Here is a 21,348-nt window from a genome sequence, read left to right on the forward strand (position 1 = left end):
CCTTGAATACACACACACACACAACCCTGGCTGAATCTCACGCTCATTCAGTGAGCTCTGTATTTATAAATCAACCCAGTCAGCATCTCAAAAATAGTATGTGTGGTGTGTGTGTTTTTTTATTTTACCTTTATTTAACTAGGCAAGTCAGTTAAGAAGAAATTATTATTTTCAATAACGGCCTAGGAACAGTGGGTTAACTGCCTTGTTCAGGGGCAGAACGACAGATTTGTACCTTGTCAGCTCGGGGATTCAATCTTGCAACCTTTCAGTTACTAGTCCACTACGCCTAACCACTAGGCTACGCTCTAACACTAGGCTACGCGCTCAGTGTGGATGAGTGAAAGAGTGGTGAGTAAACGAGTGTTGGAGACCGACCCATTCACATTTCTGCACAGGACCTCTGCTCACACTGAACAGGGATGTGAGGATGAGGCTGAGACTAATTTAATCACTTGTCTCCCAATGTACCACAGGACTTGATCAACTGTGTGGTAACTAGCAAATCCATTTTAGCTACAGTAAAAACATCTATTCATATGTCAGTGAGATCAACTCTCTGCACTTAATGACGGCTACAAGGCATCATTCTGATCTGCAGAGCTGAAGACGATACAGTAGATTAGATTCCCTTTTCGGGTCATTGCAGGTCCACAAATTTTGTTATGTCTGACATTGTTTATTTGCCTTGTTCTCATGCTATTTATTGGACGTCTGGCTACAATTACAGCAAGAAAGACAAGTTATTAGGAGGCAAGCAGGACTAATACAGCTGATAAGTAATAGTGTGTAGAATCAAATCAACTTTCATTAGCCTAAATTTTATCTAAGTAGCTACTTCATAAACCACTCAGGAAGGGGGGGGGGGGGGGGAGTGGGACTGCACACAGATATGACAGATTAAAGAAGCACGACCAATGAACTAAGTCTGAGGAAATGTGAAAGCCACAGGTTTTGCAAAAGAGGTAGAGCAACTACATCAACAGTTAACCCATTACAGTCTATTTTAATACAGATTCACTAATATGGAACAACAGATCAGCCCCCCCAAAAAACAATCTCAAGGAAGTTTGTTCTGAAGTATGTGCCCTATGTCTGAGAGATAAGAAAAGATCAGGAATGTTAACTTTTGTAGATATTTTTTTTATATATATATACACTGCTCAAAATCAATCACACTTCTGTGAAATCAAACTGTCCACCTAGGAAGCAACATGATTGACAATAAATTTCACATACTGTTTGTGCAAATGGAATAGACAAAAGGTGGAAATTATAGGCAATTAGCATGCATGCACCACCTCAAATAAGGAGTGGTTCTGCAGGTGGTGACCACAGACCACTTCTCAGTTCCTATGCTTCCTGGCTGATGTTTTGGTCACTTTTGAATGCTGGCGGTGCTTTCACTCTAGTGGTACGCATGAGACGGAGTCTACAACCCACACAAGTGGCTCAGGTAGTGCAGCTCATCCAGGATGGCACATCAATGCGAGCTGTGGCAAAAAAGGTTTGCTGTGGTCTGTCAGCGTAGTGTCCAGAGCATGGAGGCGCTACCAGGAGACAGGCCAGTACATCAGGAGACGTGGAGGAGGCCAACAACCCAGCAGCAGGACCGCTACCTCCGCCTTGTTGCAAGGAGGAGGCAGGTGGAGCACTGCCAGAGCCCTGCAAAATGACCTCCAGCAGGCCACAAATGTGCATGTGTCTGCTCAAAAGGTCAGAAACAGACTCCATGAGGGTGGTATGAGGGCCCGACGTCCACGGTGGGGTTGTGCTTACAGCCCAACACCGTGGCAGGACGTTTGGCATTTGCCAGAGAACACCAAGATTGGCAAATTCGCCACTGGCGCCCTGTGCTCTTCACAGATGAAAGCAGGTTCAACCTGAGCACATGTGACAGACCGTGCAACAGAGTTTGGAGACGCCGTGGAGAACGCTCTGCTGCCTGCAACATCCTCCAGCATGACCGGTTTGGCGGTGGGTCAGTCATGGTGTGGGGTGGCATTTCTTTGGGGGGCGCACAGCCCTCCATGTGCTCGCCAGAGGTAGCCTGACTGCATTAGGTACCGAGATGAGATCCTCAGACCCCTTGTGAGACCATATGCTGGTGCGGTTGGCCCTGGGTTCCTCCTAATGCAAGACAATGCTAGACCTCATGTGGCTGGAGTGTGTCAGCAGTTCCTGCAAGAGGAAGGCATTGATGCTATGGCACTGGCCCGCCCGTTCCCGCAGACCTGAATCCAATTGAGCACATCTGGGACATAATGTCTCGCTCCAAGCGGATGCTTTAGTCAGGTCTGGGAGGAGATCCCTCAGGAGACATCCGCCACCTCATCAGGAGCATGCCCAGGCGTTGTAGGGAGGTCATACAGGCACGTGGAGGCCACACACACTACTGAGCCTCATTTTGACTTGTTTTAAGGACATTACATCAAAGCTGGATCAGCTGTAGTGTGGTTTTCCACTTTTTGAGTGTGACTCCAAATCCAGACCTCCATGGGTTGACAAATTTGATTTCCATTGATAATTTTTGTGTGATTTTGTTGTCAGCACATTCAACTATGTAAAGAAAAAAGTATTTAATAAGAATATTAAATACTTTAGGCCTGTGGGTGTCCTAGAATAGGCCTGTGGGTGTCCTAGAGGAAAACAACGACATGCCCGTGTTTGTGAGAGTCATCTTTCCACAGAGAGGTCATATTAGTGTGTAGCCCAAACTGTTCGGACGGTTTGGGCTAAAGTGTTCTAGAGTGCGCAGCGGTCTAAGGCACTGCATCTCAGTGCTAGAGGCGTCACTACAGACTCTGGTTCAATTCCAGGCTGTATCACAACCAGCTGTGATTGGGAGTCCCATAGGGCGGTGCACAATTGGCCCAGTGTCGTCCAGGTTAGGGTTTGGTTGGGGTAGGCCGTCATTGTAAATAAGAATGGTTTCTTAACAGACTTGAAAGGCTAAATAAAGGTTAAATAAAAAAATTAAACAGACAGAAGAGTTCTGAAGTTGGTACAGCCGATCTGACGAGTCCCAATACGCTTGTGGCGGTCGCTACAGACAATTTTGTGAGAAGACCGCTTTAGCTCTGTCACCTTTCACCGCAGATGTGGAAGTGCGGATGCAGGGGATTGAGACGAATCCAATACAAAAACTGATCTCCAGCTTAAACTGACGGATTTTATTTGGGGTTATTTATTTATTTTTCCCTTCGGGGGCTCGGATATCGACTCTACAGGGTTAAATCAACAGTTGGTAGGGATTTGAGGTTTGGGTTACATATAGTCTCTTTGCAATGTGCCACATGGGAAAACTGAATGGAGAAAATGCTATAAAAAAGCGTTGAACTAATTAACCTGACCCTGTTAAACCAGATGAAATCATGTGTCCACAACTGGTACACAGATAGGCCTTTCTGGGCATACAATTGCCAGTGTGTGCGAGATGGAGGTAAGAGTTAGGAGCTCTTATGTGTGTGTGTGCATGTGCTGTGGTGTGCGTGTGTGTCTGAGAGGTGAGGGTTAGGGGGCAGTGTGAGCAACACATTTCAGTAGACTGGGAGGCCAGGGAACAGCCCCAGCTGCCAGATGCAGAGATAACCTCCACCCTCTACAGCGAGGGTGACGCCAGACAGCCAGCCAGGCATGCAACGCTCCACAGGAAATGAAGGAGATTTAATAAGGAACTGAAGCCCACCCCCACATTTTAAGACTGGCACTTACAGGACAATCTACATGAGACTCATTACGCACTAGTACTTTTGACTGGTGCTTTATTGTCAGGGTACTTTGGACTGGTGCTTTATTGTCAGGGTACTTTGGACTGGTGCTTTGTTGTCAGGGTACTTTTGACTGGTGCTTTGTTGTCAGGGTACTTTTGAATTAATATTTGGATTTAATAAACCAGAATCCAACGTAAACTTCGCTTTCTCACTGGCCCAGTTGGCCAAAAATCTACTGGCCCAAACAGAATTTCTACTGGCCCGGACATGGTGTAGTTTTTAAATGCATTGGGGTCATGCAGGGCTTATAGGTTGGCATGATCTCGCTCTATACATTCAGCTATTAATAGGCGAAAAAATGTTGTTGTTGTTTTGGCTCTGTACTCCAGAAATGTACTCCAGGAATGATACAATGACTATGATGTTAAAGTGCAGACTGTCAGCTTTAATTTGAGGGTATTTTTATCCATATCGGGTGAAACGTTTAGTAATTACAGATTTTTTGGGTACATAATCCCCCCACCAAAAGTATAGGCACAAATTAACGTGTGTATTAAAAGTAGTCAAGTTTAGTATTTTGTGCTAGCACACAATGACTACATCAAGCTTGTGACTCTACACACTTGGTGAATGCATTTGCTGTTTGTTTTAGTTGTGTTTCAGAATATTTTGTACCCAATAGAAATTAATGGTAAATAATGTAGTGTGTCATTTGAGTCCCTTTTATTGTAAATTAAAATATGTTTCTAAACACATACGGTACATTAATGTGGATGCTACCATGATTACGAATAATCCTGAATAAATCGTGAATAATGTTGAGTGAGAAAGTTACTCACAAATATCATACCCCCAACTTTCTCACTCATCATCATTCACGATTAATTCAGGATTATGCGTAATCATAGTAGCATCCACAATGTAGTAGTGTAATTTTATGTAATTCTGTCCTTCAGCTGTAATTATCTATTAATGTTATGTATTATGTCATGTTTTATTTGGACCCCAGGAAGAGTAGCTGCAGCTTTGGCTGTAGCTAATGGGGATCCGAGTAAAATTCATAAAAAAATACTAAATACACATCACAAGTAAAACAGCAGAGGGGAGGGTGAGGTATGAGAAGTGATTGGTTACTTACTGGTTTCCAGATTGCATAGGGCAGTGTGCGCTGTAGCCTCCAGACTGCTGTGGAAATGATCCCCAGGAACCAGAGGGATACAGATAACTCTGAAACAGAGTAGATAAAAGGTTAATTAGTATACCATGCCTAACAAGACTCAAACACTATATGCGACTGGATATCATATGGTCAAAAATGCTTTGTATTTATATTGTCAAATTACTGAAAAATTGTGCACAAAATATATATATATTTTTTTCACCAGCGCATTTCACAGGTAACCATTTAGGATGTCTTTGTTCCTCTGGTTCCTCTGGGTCATTCCTCATGAGGGGCCACATACCCAATTGTATAACTATATTTCATGCCATTCTAATTTTGCCATGGGGCGGATATTTTTGGGGAGAGTTTTACACATAATTTCCTACAATTCTATTAATTTTCCATAAGGTGGAAAACAATGTTTGCAGATTTGAAAATTATAGGAGTGAGAGTGACTAACAAAATCAATGGGGGCCCCTCGGTTGGTAATTTGACAATGATTACTGCTAGACTAACTTACCAAACTTAAATATGTTAGCTGGCATGGGCTAATTGAGTGACTGCAAGGGGTTGACATAATAGAACAACTGCTGATACAAACAAAATTTGAAATTGCACCTTGTGTATTCTACTATCCCAAATCTCAACATTAAGTTGAGATCCGTGGGCTACACCACCAGCTGCCCATTCCTGCACTAGATAGTACCAGCGTCTCCTAAAAGCGAGACATAGATGATGCCCGGCACTAGTTAATACCTGAACGAGAATCAGCCTGAGAAATCTTGACCCTCATCAGGCCCAGTATCGGTCGAGATAACTGTGTCAGCACAAAGACGTCACCATCCCACCACAGATGTCAAAAAGTCTAACGCATGACTGCCATTGTTAGTGTTCCAGGTCCTTCTCAAATTGCAGGGGTAGCATTAGCCTTCAGAAATGGAGACCATAAAAACCATTTCACCTGTGATTTATATTAAAACTCTGTGTTTTTTTGCTTCAATAGTGAGATCAGGCCCATGTAATTATAGTTTTCCTTCACACAAAATACATTAGTGCAACACATTCGTCAGAAAATAGCTTCATTTTCATCAGATGACAACAGAAGTGCAACGCTATTTGGCTAGCAGCCACACGTAAATTAGCTTACAATGAAAAGGCAAGGTCTTTCTTGCAAAAATTATGCATGCCGATGTTTATCATATAATTTATTTTTTACCAGTTACATTTTCTAATGTCTTGCTTTAAGTTAATCTTGCATTTTACAGGAGAAAAGTACACAGAAAATTACAGAAGAAAAAGAAAAGTACAGAAGAAAAAGTACACATAGAAAAGTGATGGAGAAAAGCAGCTTTACAGAACACGGTCTGCTGATAGAATGACGTTCGCGAATGCGGGAATTTTATTGGTCTGACGAACAAAGATTTCTCATCCGAGTGGAGAAGTGCAACTGAAGCACAAAATTTGTCAGAACGCGAGCAGAAATGACAATAAGAAGCATTTCAGATCTGTGTTTACAAAACACAGCAAGATATTTATGTGTTTTATTAAAAATGTTCTGTGTGGAAAATGCAGAATTCTGCATTAACGTGACCCCTGAGTTGAAGTGTCCTTAACCACCATGACAGTCAGTCATGAGTTATTATCAGGCTAGGGGAGAGAAGCACCTGATCTGTTTAACTAGTTGCGGGTCTTTGTTGACTCTTTGCTGAGTACTTCTTGCTTAGATAGGGAGGGAGATTCAATAGACTGAGGGCACATCCTGCATGTAAATATAACCGACATAACATTCCCTTCCCTAACCTTTAACATTAGTGGCTAGGGAGGAAATGTAACCTGGCCCCTTGGACTCTGACAGTCAGCCCTCCTGTAGGCCAGCCCAGAGGCTCGGAGGTAGAGGGGCCAGTGGAGATCCAGAGATAGAGTTCTGCATGCCGTTAGCCATGCTAACAAAATGTTTGATGACAATAAACATTATTATTTGCATATGTAGCCTTTCAATATTAGCATATTATGTAGCCATATTTTCCTGGAAATGTGAGTTTACCAAAATGGGTGGATGTGTAAACGTGTGTAGTGTGCATACGACATACCTCCATATTGGAAGAGGCAACTTCGAAAATGCTGCTGTCCAGCTGTGGCCCCTCTGGGTGCAGGTAGTTCTCCCCGTCCATGGCCGGTGAGGGTGAAGGGAGGCTGGGCATCAGGTTGCAGGCTGACACATGACCTTTGACCTTCACGTACGTATGCTGGCTGTGTCCTACAGAGCTTATACCAAGGCCCACTCCATCACCTGGAGAGCGAGAGAAAGAGACATAGAATTTGAATAGCTTGAATTAAACCCCTAACTATTCACGCGGTAGCGTGTCATGTTTTTCGACCAGTAGTGTAGTCTAATATAACTGTGTAAAACCTGTACTGCTGTTTTGAAGCAGGAGAATATACATACCGTTTTACCTCAAGTCAAATAACCTAATTGCATAATGGTTTTGGGTGCTGTAACACCAAGTAGACTAAAGCAAATGGGTCCTGTCAATCAGGAATGATGAGCTAAGACAAGTCTGCACAAAGGCTGCAGATTTTAAACAAAGATAATGCATGAACGTCACTATGACAGGTTTGATTACATCGGACTATAATGCGTAACAGTGTTTGTAGTGAAACCAGGATGGTGAAACTGTGTGGAATGGCAACAACTTCATCTGGGGAATATCACTCGAATTACATCCAGAATGACAAACAATCACTTACTTGAAGTTCCAAACAAAATAAATGGCAGATCAATCAAATAACCCTACTGCTTATTATGCATTGAAACATCTTAATGTTGCAAATCATAGGATAGCCCAATATAAATCATGAGTTTGTCTGTAAATGTATTGGGATGTCAGTCTTCTTCGCACACTGCTACATTAATTTGCTGCATTCACAGCTCAATTGTAATTGGAAGTAGCTCATCGTTCCTGATTGACAGGACCCATTTGCTTTATGCCTTCTGACATCACAGCAGATTCCACATGCAATGCTATTAAATTCACAGCTCTCATTGAGCTAGGAAGAGAAGCGGAAGAGTAGCTGCTGCCTTGGCAACAGCTAATGGGGATCCTAATAAAATAGTAAATACTAGCTGTAGACAGAGGGGGTTGAGAGAGGATGGCAGGTGCTGTATGTTCCTGGACAGCTAGTTAGTGAGCCTACTGGAGAGGAAGCTTGGAGGTCTCCCAGTCCCACCACCTACATCTCCACTAAGTTTGATCAGATGATCAAAAGAGGCTCCACACACCACCATGACCGATTAGCTGCATAACTTCAATCGTATTCCCTCCTKAAGGGAACATAGTCAGATATGCATATCAAATAGGCACATAAAGGCCTGCACGCCAGGCTACATTGCTTTTTTACCACTATCTGGAGCAATAGAAAGCTAGTGTGAGGGCTTGCTGTTTCTTTAACATGCTCTCTTTCCCACCTTTCTCACTAATCAAACTCTTCCCTCCCTCCCTCCTCACCAGCACACAAAGAACAGACCTGTCCACCTGCGCCAGGGGGCATAGCCACAAGTCTAATGGAGTTCATATGAGGGTTTCAATAAGCAGTCCTTTGTGCTACAGCCTGACCCAGGCTGGCAGGCTCCTCCCCAGGGTGTGTGGATGCTGACACTTAAGTCGTTTTTCTAACCACAGGACCTGACCCGGAAAAACTGTACTCAGGGTCATAGTTATAGGCTATGGTCCAGAAAAACAGCTGGCCCTACTAACACTTTGGAAATCATATTAGATGTAGGTGTACAGTCAGACCTGGTAAAGAACAGATACATGAGAGGAGTGTGCATGCGTTTGTGTGAGAGTGGTGTGAAGGAGATATGCGGCTGTGAATCCCACAATCACAGGCAGGTGATGACTTAATCAGTGTGACAAACACAACAGTCCATCTCTGGTCATTAAGCCCCACCCCGCTCTCTCTCTCACCATCTCAGGAGCATTGAGATTTATTCCCAGCATCCCTGGGCCCTTTCCCGCTTTTCCCGCCTTCCCTCCAGTCGATCCAACCTTCCCCCATATCACCGGCAGCAGATCATGTCTCCTAGCAACCAATAAAATCTCCCTCTTTAGCAGCCCAGTGTCTGAGGACAATAAATACTGATAATTATTGGGTTCCCAGATGTTCTCTTCCTGTAAGGCCTATTATCAATACAGGAAAAACTCCCTGCCACTGAGGGAGGGAGAGAGAGAAGGGCGGGAGGCTAACAATGTAACTAGTGTTTCATTCACTCAGCAAAACACACATAAGGAAAGCATTTACTATACCTCCATTAATTATTTAAAAGGTTCTGACCTATATTGAAATATATAATGCTTTTCACAAGTACATGGGGATGGGTTCTAGGGTGTCCCATTTGTAAGACCGTAACACGGTCTCACAAAATCCAGATCTTTTGTGTTAAACAGTTTAAACTTAAAGCCTATTGTAGAGTAGTAGAGAGGGAGGGGGTTCATTTCACAGTCACAGGAGTGAGTATACAGTGTAATATTTTCATTGCTTCAGAGTAGGGATGTTAACAGTTAAATCGGTTAGCTGGTTCGAGAAATACATTTGCCCAGTCATGCTTAAAATCGGTCTATGGGTTAATTTGCATAATTTTGTGTAATTAAATTGTCATGCATCTTATTTATCCCACGGACACAGCATACAAAGTCTAGTTTGTGGAGCGGAATAGCCCATCACCTGTCAGACAGCGCGAGAACAGCGCCTCAAACTGGTACTGGATTGAAACGCTTTCTGTAAAACCAGTCATCGCGCAACAAATAACGATTAAAAAGAGCCATTTTTATTTGTCAATCTCAACTCGTAATTAAAGCGCACCTCCCATTCGAGCGCATAACCTATAGACAAGGGTAGGCAGGCTATCAGCGTGTCACCCACCTCTTTGCAATGTGAGCTTGAGGCGGTATAAATTGTCTGAAACCGTAACGTTTTACTTTACTTCAAATAATGAGGCAAGTCTTACCTTGCTTCAAAGAAGCAAAAATCCATCCATAGAAAAGTGGAGGTAATCATTGTATTATTTTATTGGTTTTCATATGAACTTTCTTTCATTGTCCAGAAGCCAAAAGGCACAATCATAGTCATATTAGAAACCAATCCTAGTTGTTGAAATTAGATTCCCTCTCCTAAATTTATATTTTATCTCAATCACATGGAACCGCTCACATTAGGTGTGCTGTTTAGAACTGTTTTCCCGCGAATTGCATTTTGGAAAATGTTTGAAAAATGTGTTTTATTTGCGGCTTCATTACAGGAGTGTTCAATAATACAGCCTTTTGCCTTTTGACTGGAAGACGATAGGCTTGCTAATGTTGCATGTTTCCATTAAGCTCTTAATGAAAACAGTATGTTCCTTGTATGCATGCATAGTATCAGAGAGGAAGATGCAAAGCGAGAAGTTTCACAATCGCTAATAAATGTATATATATATTTTTTTTTACAGTTTGTTGACCTGTTGATGAGGGTTGGTTAGTTGGCAACAAATTGACCAAAATGCCCATCCCTACTTCAGTGACTGGTGCTGGTTGGTCCAGTGCCACCCTCTCTTAGCCTCCCTACTGGGTGACCTGACATATTATAAACCGAGGGTGTGAGGTGCAGATTATTTCATGTCCCTGCATTTTATAAATCTAGCCTGAAATGAAAGAACTCAAGACCTTTAAGAGGGCTGAAGTACAAGTTATGACCTACATTACAACATATTAAGTATTGATTATGAACAAACATCACATTTTGTTGTAACACTGTATTTTCCACAGCCGTTTCCCCATTTTGCTGAGTGCCAGCTAGCCAAGCCACTAGTCTTCCTGTCTCTCATTCTGACATGGCACTCAGCCTGCCAGCTGAAGCACATGGAAGTCATCCAGGAAGTGTGACTCCCTTAATCTGCTAAATCACAGCTAAGCGCTCACGAGGACCACCATCCTTCCACACAGGAGGGGAACAGCCTCTTTCTCTGTGGCAGTTCTAGCTCAGCCTGGGTCAGGGGCCGGGCGGAGCTGAGTCCACACAGCCAGCAGGGAGGGGAGAGAGCCAGGCAAGGCTGACTATGGAGCGCTATGTCAGGGTCTTTTCCTACCATCTATCATGATAAAGTTGCCTAATTAAATGCCAATCTAAGGTCATTCAGTTTTGCATTCATGTGTTAAGGTTAGGATTTGTAGAGGGTAAACTGATAGTTGATCTGGCCTGTGCCCAAGGGCAACTACTGCCCGGAGTGGTATGAGAACATGCCCCAGTGTAGTGGTGTCATCTCTACCACCCTGTTCGCAGGCCTCCACCTCTTCACCCCTGATGTGTGATCCATCACTCTTTAAAAACACTTGTCTTGTCTTCCCTTGCTCCTCAAGCCTGGCATTAATCCTGCTTAAGGGAGAGAGTAAATCCCTTAATGGGCGGCCCCGCTTCATCTTCATTAACTACACTCTCAAGTTCAGGGCATCCTGGCAGCAAGGGTGACACACACAGGGTTGCAAGAGGTTTCATATGAACGAACGACAGACCAAACCTTTTACATCTGTTCCCGTTGAGCAGACATGCCATCTCAGACCTCACGTGACAACACTTCTTCCAACCTTTATGTGGATCCCAGGAAGAGTAGCTGCTGCATGCGCAGTAGCTAATGGGGATCCTAATAAACTAAACCTACAAAGTAACTCACTTATGTCCTCACTTATTAAATGTCTGATTTCAATAAGATTATAAAGCCATGCTACATTACATTAAACGAGTGGGTTGGTGGTTATGACAGTTTGATTAAAAAAATGCCTAAAAAGGAACAAGTTACTTCCCTCGGAAACACAGTTGTCATTCAAAACAGTGAATTATTAATCAGGTATTTTTCAACACGCCATTATCCATTGAGTGGCACTGACACACAGAGAGGATGTGTGGACAGCTTGGTGACAAGGGAGGAAATTACAAAGAAAAATGATCAAATGACTGAGTAACCAAATCTGCAGCGCTATCAAACAGGAGGGAGATAGAAACAAAGTGTGTTAAGAGCCTGCTGTATTGTTAGAGTTTCTGCAGCCATTCATATATTAATCATGCTGCACATGATTAGAAGCAACAATAGAATTAGCCTGACTCACCAAAAACCAAGCGAGGAAGTGGCAATGCTTTTGTAACCAATTTACATTCAAGGGACATCTATCTCCATAAAGAAGAATTTTCACACTTTGTTCCAAATTGGACAGAATCATCACATATTGCCATGCACAATGTCAGAATTGCTGCAGCAAAATCAAGCACTTTTGTAAGCAAAATATCACAAGGGATTGAGTGAGTCACATAAGTCACATTAAAATGAAACCCAGAAAGGCCAATTCGCCATATGAGCTCATGATGAATATTATTAGCCTAATGACAGTCTCCAGCTGTATGAGACATGTGATTTATCAACATGAGGGTGAATATTACAGGGAAGTGACTCAGAATGAGTCTTTTGTTGTGTTGAAAAGGAGAGGGGGAGAATGAGAACCACCAACAGTGGGGCTTACTGACACCAGAGCCCCAATATCCACCAGATCTAGATCAAAGCCAGGTAACATCAAAGAGGAAATGGATCCACTTATCTGGTCTCTTCTTGGTACCCTATTCACGGCCTATATATGTAGTGGGAAATTGGAACTAGGGTGTCATTTGAGATTACACCCGATTCACTCTGATTAGTCTCTAAAATGGTTCACTCACACTGCATTCAATAAACCTTCATAATAAAATGTAAGCTAACACCCATGCCCTCTGTACTGCAATAAAACTGACATAAATTAATCATAAACATGATTGTAGCCAACTGTGTGTCAGGTGGTTTATTCCGCTTCAATGCGTCTGTTTTATAATTCAAGCACAAGCAGCATCATTCCAGAGATGCATCCTGGCTCTCCCTGCCTCTCGGTCTGATCAAGAGTCAGCCTGGCCGGGTGAGTGTGTTCAGGCTGTAGTGTCAAGTGCTGCTCGCCTCTCACCCAGCCTGACCCTGCCTGATGCTGTGGATTTGATGCTGAAGACTGGCTCCCCAAACCCAAACAAACGCCAACCAATCCCTTCTCGTTGTGTGAATAAGTGAGCATGGGGCAGAGCAGAACAAAATGGGATCGGCTGGAGGCATTAGACCATGTACTCAACGGACCTGCAGGCTGGCGGAGACGATTCATACAAACTGACCCAGTTCTAAGTGTATGTGTACAGTGGGCCTGTGCCAGCTCAGCTGTGGACTTCGTCAGCAGAGACTCCTATTACACACCTGATCATCAACAGGACCAGACTACCGCATCAAGCCGGTGAATGAGGCTGGCTCCATTGTGTGTGGTTTAAACTGGAGGGAGAGTGTATAATGGTTGGGTAACCAGGGAACAGGGTTGTGAACTCCTGTGTGGGAAACCGAGTCTAACCCCCAGGGCTAGAACACCTAACCATTAGGAAAGGAAAGCTATGTCAGGGTTTTTTCTGCATAGAACTGTTTATTTTCTGCTTTTTTTCGACCGCCTAAGACAAAATACATTTTCTGGATTGAAAAATGCTTAGTGTAAACTTAAACGACTAAAATCAGACAAAATATGTATTAAAGATAATGGGCCGATACAGTTGAAGTCGGAAGTTTACATACACCTTAGCCAAATACATTTAAACTCCGTTTTCACAATTCCTAACATTTAATCATAGTAAAAATTCCCTGTCTCAGGTCAGTTAGGATCACCACTTTATTTTAAGAATGTGAAATGTCAGAATAATAGTAGAGAGAATGATTTATTTCAGCTTTTACTTCTTTCATCACATTCCCAGTGGGTCAGAAGTTTACATACACTCAATTAGTATTTGGTAGCATTGCTTTTAAATTGTTTAACTTGGGTCAAACGTTACGGTTAGCCTTCCACAAACTTCCCACAATAAGTTGGGAGAATTTTGTCCCGTTCCTCCTGACAGAGCTGGTGTAACTGAGTCAGGTTTGTAGGCCTCCTTGCTCGCACACACTTTTTCAGTTCTGCCCACAAATTTTCTATAGGATTGAGGTCAGGGCTTTGTGATGGCCACTCCAATACCTTGACTTTGTTGTCCTTAAGCCATTGTGCCACAACTTTGGAAGTATGCTTGGGGTCATTGTCCATTTGAAAGACCCATTTGCGACCAAGCTTTAACTTCCTGACTGATGTCTTGAGATGTTGCTTCAATATATGCACATCATTTCCCTCCTCATGATGCCATCTATGTTGTGAAACGCACCAGTCCCTCCTGCAGAAAAGCACCCCCACAACAGGATGCTGCCACCTCCGTGCTTCACGGTTGGGATGGTGTTCTTCAGCTTGCAAGCGTCCCCCTTTTTCCCCCAAACATAACAATGGTCATTATGACCAACAGCTCTATTTTTGTTTCATCAGACCAGAGAACATTTCTCCAAAAAGTACGATCTTTGTCCCCATGTGCAGCTGCAAACCGTAGGCTGGCTTTTTTTATGGCGGTTTTGGAGCAGTGGCTTCTTCCTTGCTGTGCGGCCTTTCAGGTTATGTCGATATAGGACTCGTTTAACTGTGGATATAGATACTTTTGTACCCGTTTCCTCCAGCATCTTCACAAGGTCCTTTGCTGTTGTTCTGGGATTGATTTGCACTTTTCGCACCAAAGTACGTTCATCTCTAGGACACAGAACGCATCTCCTTCCTCAGCGGTATGACGGCTGAGTGGTCCCATGGTGTTTATACTTGCGTACTATTGTTTGGACAGATGAACACGGTACCTTCAGGCATTTGGAAATTGCTCCTTGTGTAGGTCTACAATTATTTGTCTGAGTTCTTAGCTGATTTTTTTATTTTCCCGTGATGTCATGCAAAGAGGCACTGAGTTTGAAGGTAGGCCTTGAAATACATCCACAGGTACACCTCCAATTGACTCAAATGACGTCAATTAGCCTATCAGAAGCTTCTAAAGCCATGACATTATTTTCTGGAATTTTTCAAGCTGTTTAAAGGCACAGTCAACTTAGTGCATGTAAACTTCTGACCCACTGGAATTGTGATACAGTGAATTATAAATTAAATAATCTGTCTGTAAACAATTGTTGGAAAAATTATTTGTGTCATGCACACTGTAGATGTCCTAACCGACTTGCCAAAACTATAGTTTGTTAACAAGAAATGTGTGGAGTGGTCAAAAAACAAGTTTTAATGACAGCAACCTAAAGTGTATGTAAACTTACGACTTCAACTGTATGTTATTAACAATTCTGAGTAACGAATTCAAGAGCATCGATTTTGTTATGTTTGAGCAGAAGGAAATTTGCTTTAAAACTGCAACATTTTCTCTCAGCTCCATGATGAGCTGCCAAGATGGGGGCCTCAAATTCTCTTACCCGGGGCCTGAACCAAATCCAGCATGGCAGACGGTCCTACCACGCCCCCTGCCACACTCACCACCTACAGCCCGTTTTAATCCAGAAAAAAATAAACGTATTGTGTGTTTCAACCAGCCCAGAACCCCTTCCAGGCTTCAACACCTCCCCCTCTACACCCCCCACTGCCTCTCTCAGATTATAAACTGGTGCTTCTCTTTCATGCATAATTTAGCACGGTATGCCAAAACGTATGTACTTTTTCAATTATAGAACAAGAAGAAACGGTTTGGTACTAGAATTGTTACTACTTTCGGTACTTCTGTCAAATGTGTCTTATGGATCAAGTCTATCATCACAGCCGATGTGCGAGCGCACCGTGCCTACTCCACTTAGCCTGCGCTAGGAGTCTGGGCTGCATCACGTTAGCTCCCCATTCAAGCTGCACATTAGTTGACACACTTGAATAATAAAACATGGCATGTAGAMATTTTCAAACTGTTCGCAAAACAATGTCCATACAGGCTCGAACACTTTACAATGCAAAAAGATACCGGTAACTTTCAGCTTTTTCAACTTTCCTTGTTATGCTAGCTGACAGTGAAAGCTAACATCAATTGACTACCCTAGTACTTTGTGATAATATGCAAACCATGACACAAAATAGGCTGATATCAAATCTGATTGTCACCAAAACTTTATTAATTCACTTAAATCTGTCTCTCGCACATCTTTCCCAAAGATTACCTATTGCTCAGCGAACTGAAGGTGTGAGTAGGGCTCCTGACAGGCCACTCCCCTCCTGCGTCATGAATGATGTCATTACTGGTTAAAGAGACAGTGCACACTTTTACAAAATAAGCTACTTCTATGCAAATGTTGTTGATCAGTACAATAAAATAAGTACAAAATGTAAGGGAAACAGATTGTCTATTAATTATTATCCACATAATATTTCACATTTCCAGTTGCTGCAGGATTATATTCCTGGTATAGCAAACTGACGCAAATTAAAGATCCTACATTAATCATAGGCCTGCGGTATAATAGGCTAATACCTACACCTTAACAAAAGTCTTTAAACTTTATTACAGTAAATTCAAAAGTAAGTCAAGCCATTGATAATAGGGAAAATACGAGAAGGATATTATATTGTGGCAAACATTACAGTTGGAACTTAATTTGGCCGCAAAAAATTGCTTAACAGAATGAAACAAAACACTTGCGAACTGGTTTAAACTTTCCCAAAATGTTTGAACAGGCTAAATTGCAGCAATTACCAAGAAAGGCTACTGCCTACCGTACCCAACAAATGACAGCAATAGGCTAATGATATACCGCACCAGTCAAAAGTTGACACCGACTCATTCAAGGGTTTTTCTATATTTTTACTATTTTCTACATTGTAGACTAAGAGTGAAGACATCAAAACTATGAACACACATATGGAATAATGTAGAAACCAAATAAGAGTTAAACAAATCAAAATATATTTTAAATTTGAGATTCTTCAAAGTAGCCATTCTTTGCCTTAACAGCTTTGCACACTCTTGGCATTCTCTCGACCAGCTTCATGAGGTAGTCATCTGGAATGCATTTCAATTAACAGGTGTGCCTTGTTAAGTTAATTTGTGGAATTGCTTTCCTTCTTAACGCGTTTGAGACAATCAGTTGTGTTGTGACAAGGTAGAGGTGGTATACAGAAGATTATGTTTTACCAAATAGGGCAACGTCTATATTATGGCAAGAACAGCTCAAATAAGCAAAGAGAAACAACAGTCCATCATTACTTTAAGACATGAAGGTCAGACAACTTTGAAAGTTTCTTCAAATGCAGTCGCAAAAACCACCAAGCGCTATGATGAAACTGGCTCTCATGAAGACCGCCACAGGAAAGGAAAGACCCAGAGTTAACTCTGCTACAGAGGACAAGTTCATTAGAGTTACCAGCCTCAGAAATTGCAGCCCAAATAAACGCTTCAGAGTTCAAGTAACAGACACATCTCAGCATCAACTGTTCAGAGGAGACTGCGTGAATCAGGCCTTCATGGTCGAATTGCTGCAAAGAAACCACTACTAAAGGACACCAATAAGAAGAAGACTTGCTTGGGCCAAGAAACACGAGCAATGGACATTAGACTGGTGGAAATCTGTCAATTTGAGATTTTTGTTTACAACCGCTTTGTGAGATGCAGAGTAGGTGAAAGGATGATCTCTGCATGTGTGGTTCCCACCGTGAAGCATGGAGGTGGTGGTGTGATGGTGCTTTGCTGGTTACAGTCTGTGGTTTATTTAGAATTCAAGGCACACTTAACCAGCATGGCTACCACAGCATTCCACAGCGGTACGCCATCCCACCTGGTTTGCGCTTAGTGGGACACCTCCAGGCTGTTTAAGGGATATTTGACGAAGAAGGAGAGTGATGGAGTGCTGCATCAGATGACCTGGCCTCCACAATCACCCGACCAATTGAGATGGTTTGGTATGAGGTGGACAGCAGAGTGAAGGAAAAGCAGCCAATAAGTGCTCAGCATATGTGGGAACTCCTTCAAGACTGTTAGAAAAGCAATCCAGGTGAAGCTGTTTGAGAAAATCCCAAGTGTGCAAAGCTGTCATCAAGGCAAAGTGTGGCTATTTGAAGAATCTCAAATATAAAAAAAATGTTGATTTGTTTAACACTTTTTTGGTTACTACATGATTCCATATGTTAGTTCATCGTTTTGATGTCTTCACTATTATTCTACAATGTAGAAAATAAAAAATAAAGGCCAACGCACTCACAATGGCCAAAGCACATTTCACACATCTCAAAGCCATATTAAATATCTTTGTAAAATAGTTGCTATTTAACTCATAATTGAGAAATATAGTATACCTACAGAAAGCTTAGAACATCCTCTCTCCATCTGTGACAACACGATAGCTGTGTTATCCCAGCAATTGACAATGTTACACAATCAGAACAATTTTCTTTAGCCCAGAGCATTTGTTTTTCTCCCCAGAGACACACACAGAGATAAAGACAGAGAGAGAGACTTGCTAGACAGAAGTAGGCCAAATCAAAGGGTCGCAAAAAGTGATTAATGGTCGCAGTCTGAAGTCTTTTCACCAGAGGCACTAACTTTAGCTTTACTTGAAAAATAACTCCATCTTCGCAATCAACAGTAACTTAGGCCAAGGCTCCTCAATTGCGTTCTCCCTCTCCTCAGTAGCAAGGCAGCCCTGGAGAATTTGTCCAGCTACAATTGTATTACCGGCTAAGGAACCCCTGGAGTGTACTCTGAATCTGAATAGGCTGGTGTTAATAATGAGTGGGTGATTCTGATCCAAGCCATAGGGGACTGGACTATTGGTCAGGGCAGGATACAGAGTAGCCTACTGTGTGGACACACTAGCAGATAGCAGGATAGCATTTTCCATCAAACCGAAGCAGGGGGAAAGGAGAGATTGCATTAGCTTATATTAGAACAGCGAAGCTGTTGAAAGCTTTTAAACTGTCTTTGCATAAGGTACTATCCGCTCCCTTCAACAAGCTCAGCTCCAAGTGAAACAGAAAGCAGCCTAAATGACAATGCAATACTCCAAGTGAAACAGAAAGCAGCCTAAATAATACAATACAAGTATGCACCTAACCTATATAAAACATTCAACAATTAAATTATCAGCAATAAAGCTACTGCTTTGCATTGAAGCTTGACAAGGTAAGGCAATGTTTTGGTCACTTTTGAATGCTGGCGGTGCTTTCACTCTAGTGGTAGCATGAGACGGAGTCTACAACCCACACAAGTGGCTCAGGTAGTGCAGCTCATCCAGGATGGCACATCAATGCGAGCTGTGGCAAGAAGGTCTGTGTCTGTCAGCGTAGTGTCCAGAGCATGGAGGCGCTACCAGGAGACAGGCCAGTACATCAGGAGACGTGGAGGAGGCCGTAGGAGGGCAACAACCCAGCAGCAGGACCGCTACCTCCGCCTTTGTGCAAGGAGGAGCACTGCCAGAGCCCTGCAAAATGACCTCTAGCAGGCAACAAATGTGCATGTGTCTGGTCAAACGGTCAGAAACAGACTCCATGAGGGTGGTATGAGGGCCTGACGTCCACAGGTCGGGGTTGTGCTTACAGCCCAACACCGTGCAGGACGTTTGGCATTTGCCAGAGAACACCAAGATTGGCAAATTCGCCACTGGCGCCCTGTGCTCTTCACAGATGAAAGCAGGTTCACACTGAGCACATGTGACAGACGTGACAGAGTCTGGAGACGCCGTGGAGAACGTTCTGCTGCCTGCAACATCCTCCAGCATGACHGGTTTGGCGGTGGGTCAGTCATGGTGTGGGGTGGCATTTCTTTGGGGGGCCGCACAGCCCTCCATGTGCTCGCCAGAGGTAGCCTGACTGCCATTAGGTACCGAGATGAGATCCTCAGACCCCTTGTGAGACCATATGCTGGTGCGGTTGGCCCTGGGTTCCTCCTAATGCAAGACAATGCTAGACCTCATGTGGCTGGAGTGTGTCAGCAGTTCCTGCAAGAGGAAGGCATTGATGCTATGGACTGGCCCGCCCATTCCCCAGACCTGAATCCAATTGAGCACATCTGGGACATCATGTCTCGCTCCATCCACCAACGCCACGTTGCACCACAGACTGTCCAGGAGTTGGCGGATGCTTTAGTCCAGGTCTGGGAGGAGATCCCTCAGGAGACCATCCGCCACCTCATCAGGAGCATGCCCAGGCGTTGTAGGGAGGTCATACAGGCACGTGGAGGCCACACACACTACTGAGCCTCATTTTGACTTGTTTTAAGGACATTACATCAAAGTTGGATCAGCCTGTAGTGTGGTTTTCCACTTTAATTTTGAGTGTGACTCCAAATCCAGAACTCCATGGGTTGATAAATTTGATTTCCATTGATAATTTGTGTGATTTTGTTGTCAGCACATTCAACTATGTAAAGAAAAAAGTATTTAATAAGAATATTTCATTCATTCAGATCTAGGATGTGTTATTTTAGTGTTCCCTTTATTTTTTTGAGCAGTGTATGATATTTTAAGTGCTCTGAGGACCTGGCTTGGCTGTAGACAGAGTCTGAGTGGCTGGAATGACAAACTACTGAAAGAGATGGGAAAGCTGGGGGTGGACTAAATGCTGCACAGTGGCTGCAAAGTCAAGCGCCATCCCCCAGACCACTCGGTGCATTCTGTATGCCATTTTATATTCAGTTTTGTTTTGGCCTACCTTGCAGGTCCAGTGCCAGCCTAACAGTAGCTTTTTGCTTTCTGGATAGCGCCTGTCCACTATAGGAAGCAGCTAAAGGGACTGATCTGGTTTCTGTTCCATTCTCTCTGGAGACTCAGGTGGAGACTGACCTGTTTCTCACTACTGGGGCCCACAGGGCGATCCCTTTCCTTCTCAAACACAGACACGCAGCTACATGTCACCACAGACAGGACAGTATCTTAAGATTTCTTGGTGTAATATTATCTTCAAGACTTCAGCTCAAAAATGTTTTTCTCTGCGACTAATTCATCCTCTAAAAAGGAGGGATTGTTGAAGCTTTCACCACAAGGCCAAATATGATCTTGTATCTTACATAGTGCTTTCAGAAAGTATTCATACCCCTTGACTTAATGAACATTTTGTTGTGTTACAGCCTAAATTAAAAATGGATTAAAAATATTTTTTCCCTCACCTATCTACATGCATACCCCATAATGGCAAAGTGAAAACATGTTTTTGAAATGTTGGCAAAGTTATTGAAAATGAAATACAGAAATATCTAATGTACATAAGTATGCACACCACTGAGTCAATACATGAGTCTTTCTGGGTAAGTCTAAGAGCTTTGCACAACTGGATTGAAAAATATTTGCCCATTATTCTTTTCAAAATGCTTCAAGCTCTGCCAAATTGGTTGCTGAACAATGCTAGACAGCCATATAAGTCGTGCCACAGATTTTCAAGCAGATTTAAGTCAAAACTGTAACTCAGTCAGGAACATTCGCTGTCTTCTTGGTAAGCAACTTGTGTAGATTTGGCCTTATGTTTTAGGTTATTGTCCTGATGAAAGGTGAAATCATCTCAGTGTCTAGTGGAAATCAGACAACCAGGTTTT

General features: G+C 42.9%; 1 protein-coding gene across 2 annotated transcripts in view; it reads right to left on the reverse strand.

The window, feature by feature from the left end:
- LOC111952549 (protein strawberry notch homolog 2-like) overlaps positions 1 to 21,348 on the reverse strand; it is a 108,009-nt gene that overhangs the window by 75,359 nt on the left and 11,302 nt on the right. For both annotated transcript variants that reach the window (XM_023971355.2, XM_023971354.2), the window contains exons 2-3: positions 6,966 to 7,165; positions 4,852 to 4,940 (exon numbers count right to left, since the gene is read on the reverse strand). In XM_023971355.2, coding sequence (XP_023827123.1) covers positions 4,852 to 4,940; positions 6,966 to 7,076 — 200 coding nt within the window. In that variant the 5' untranslated portion in view covers positions 7,077 to 7,165. The remainder of the gene's footprint in view (positions 1 to 4,851; positions 4,941 to 6,965; positions 7,166 to 21,348) is intronic.

Source organism: Salvelinus sp. IW2-2015, linkage group LG26 (assembly GCF_002910315.2).
Source record: "Salvelinus sp. IW2-2015 linkage group LG26, ASM291031v2, whole genome shotgun sequence".
Classification (NCBI taxonomy): Eukaryota; Metazoa; Chordata; class Actinopteri; order Salmoniformes; family Salmonidae; genus Salvelinus; species Salvelinus sp. IW2-2015.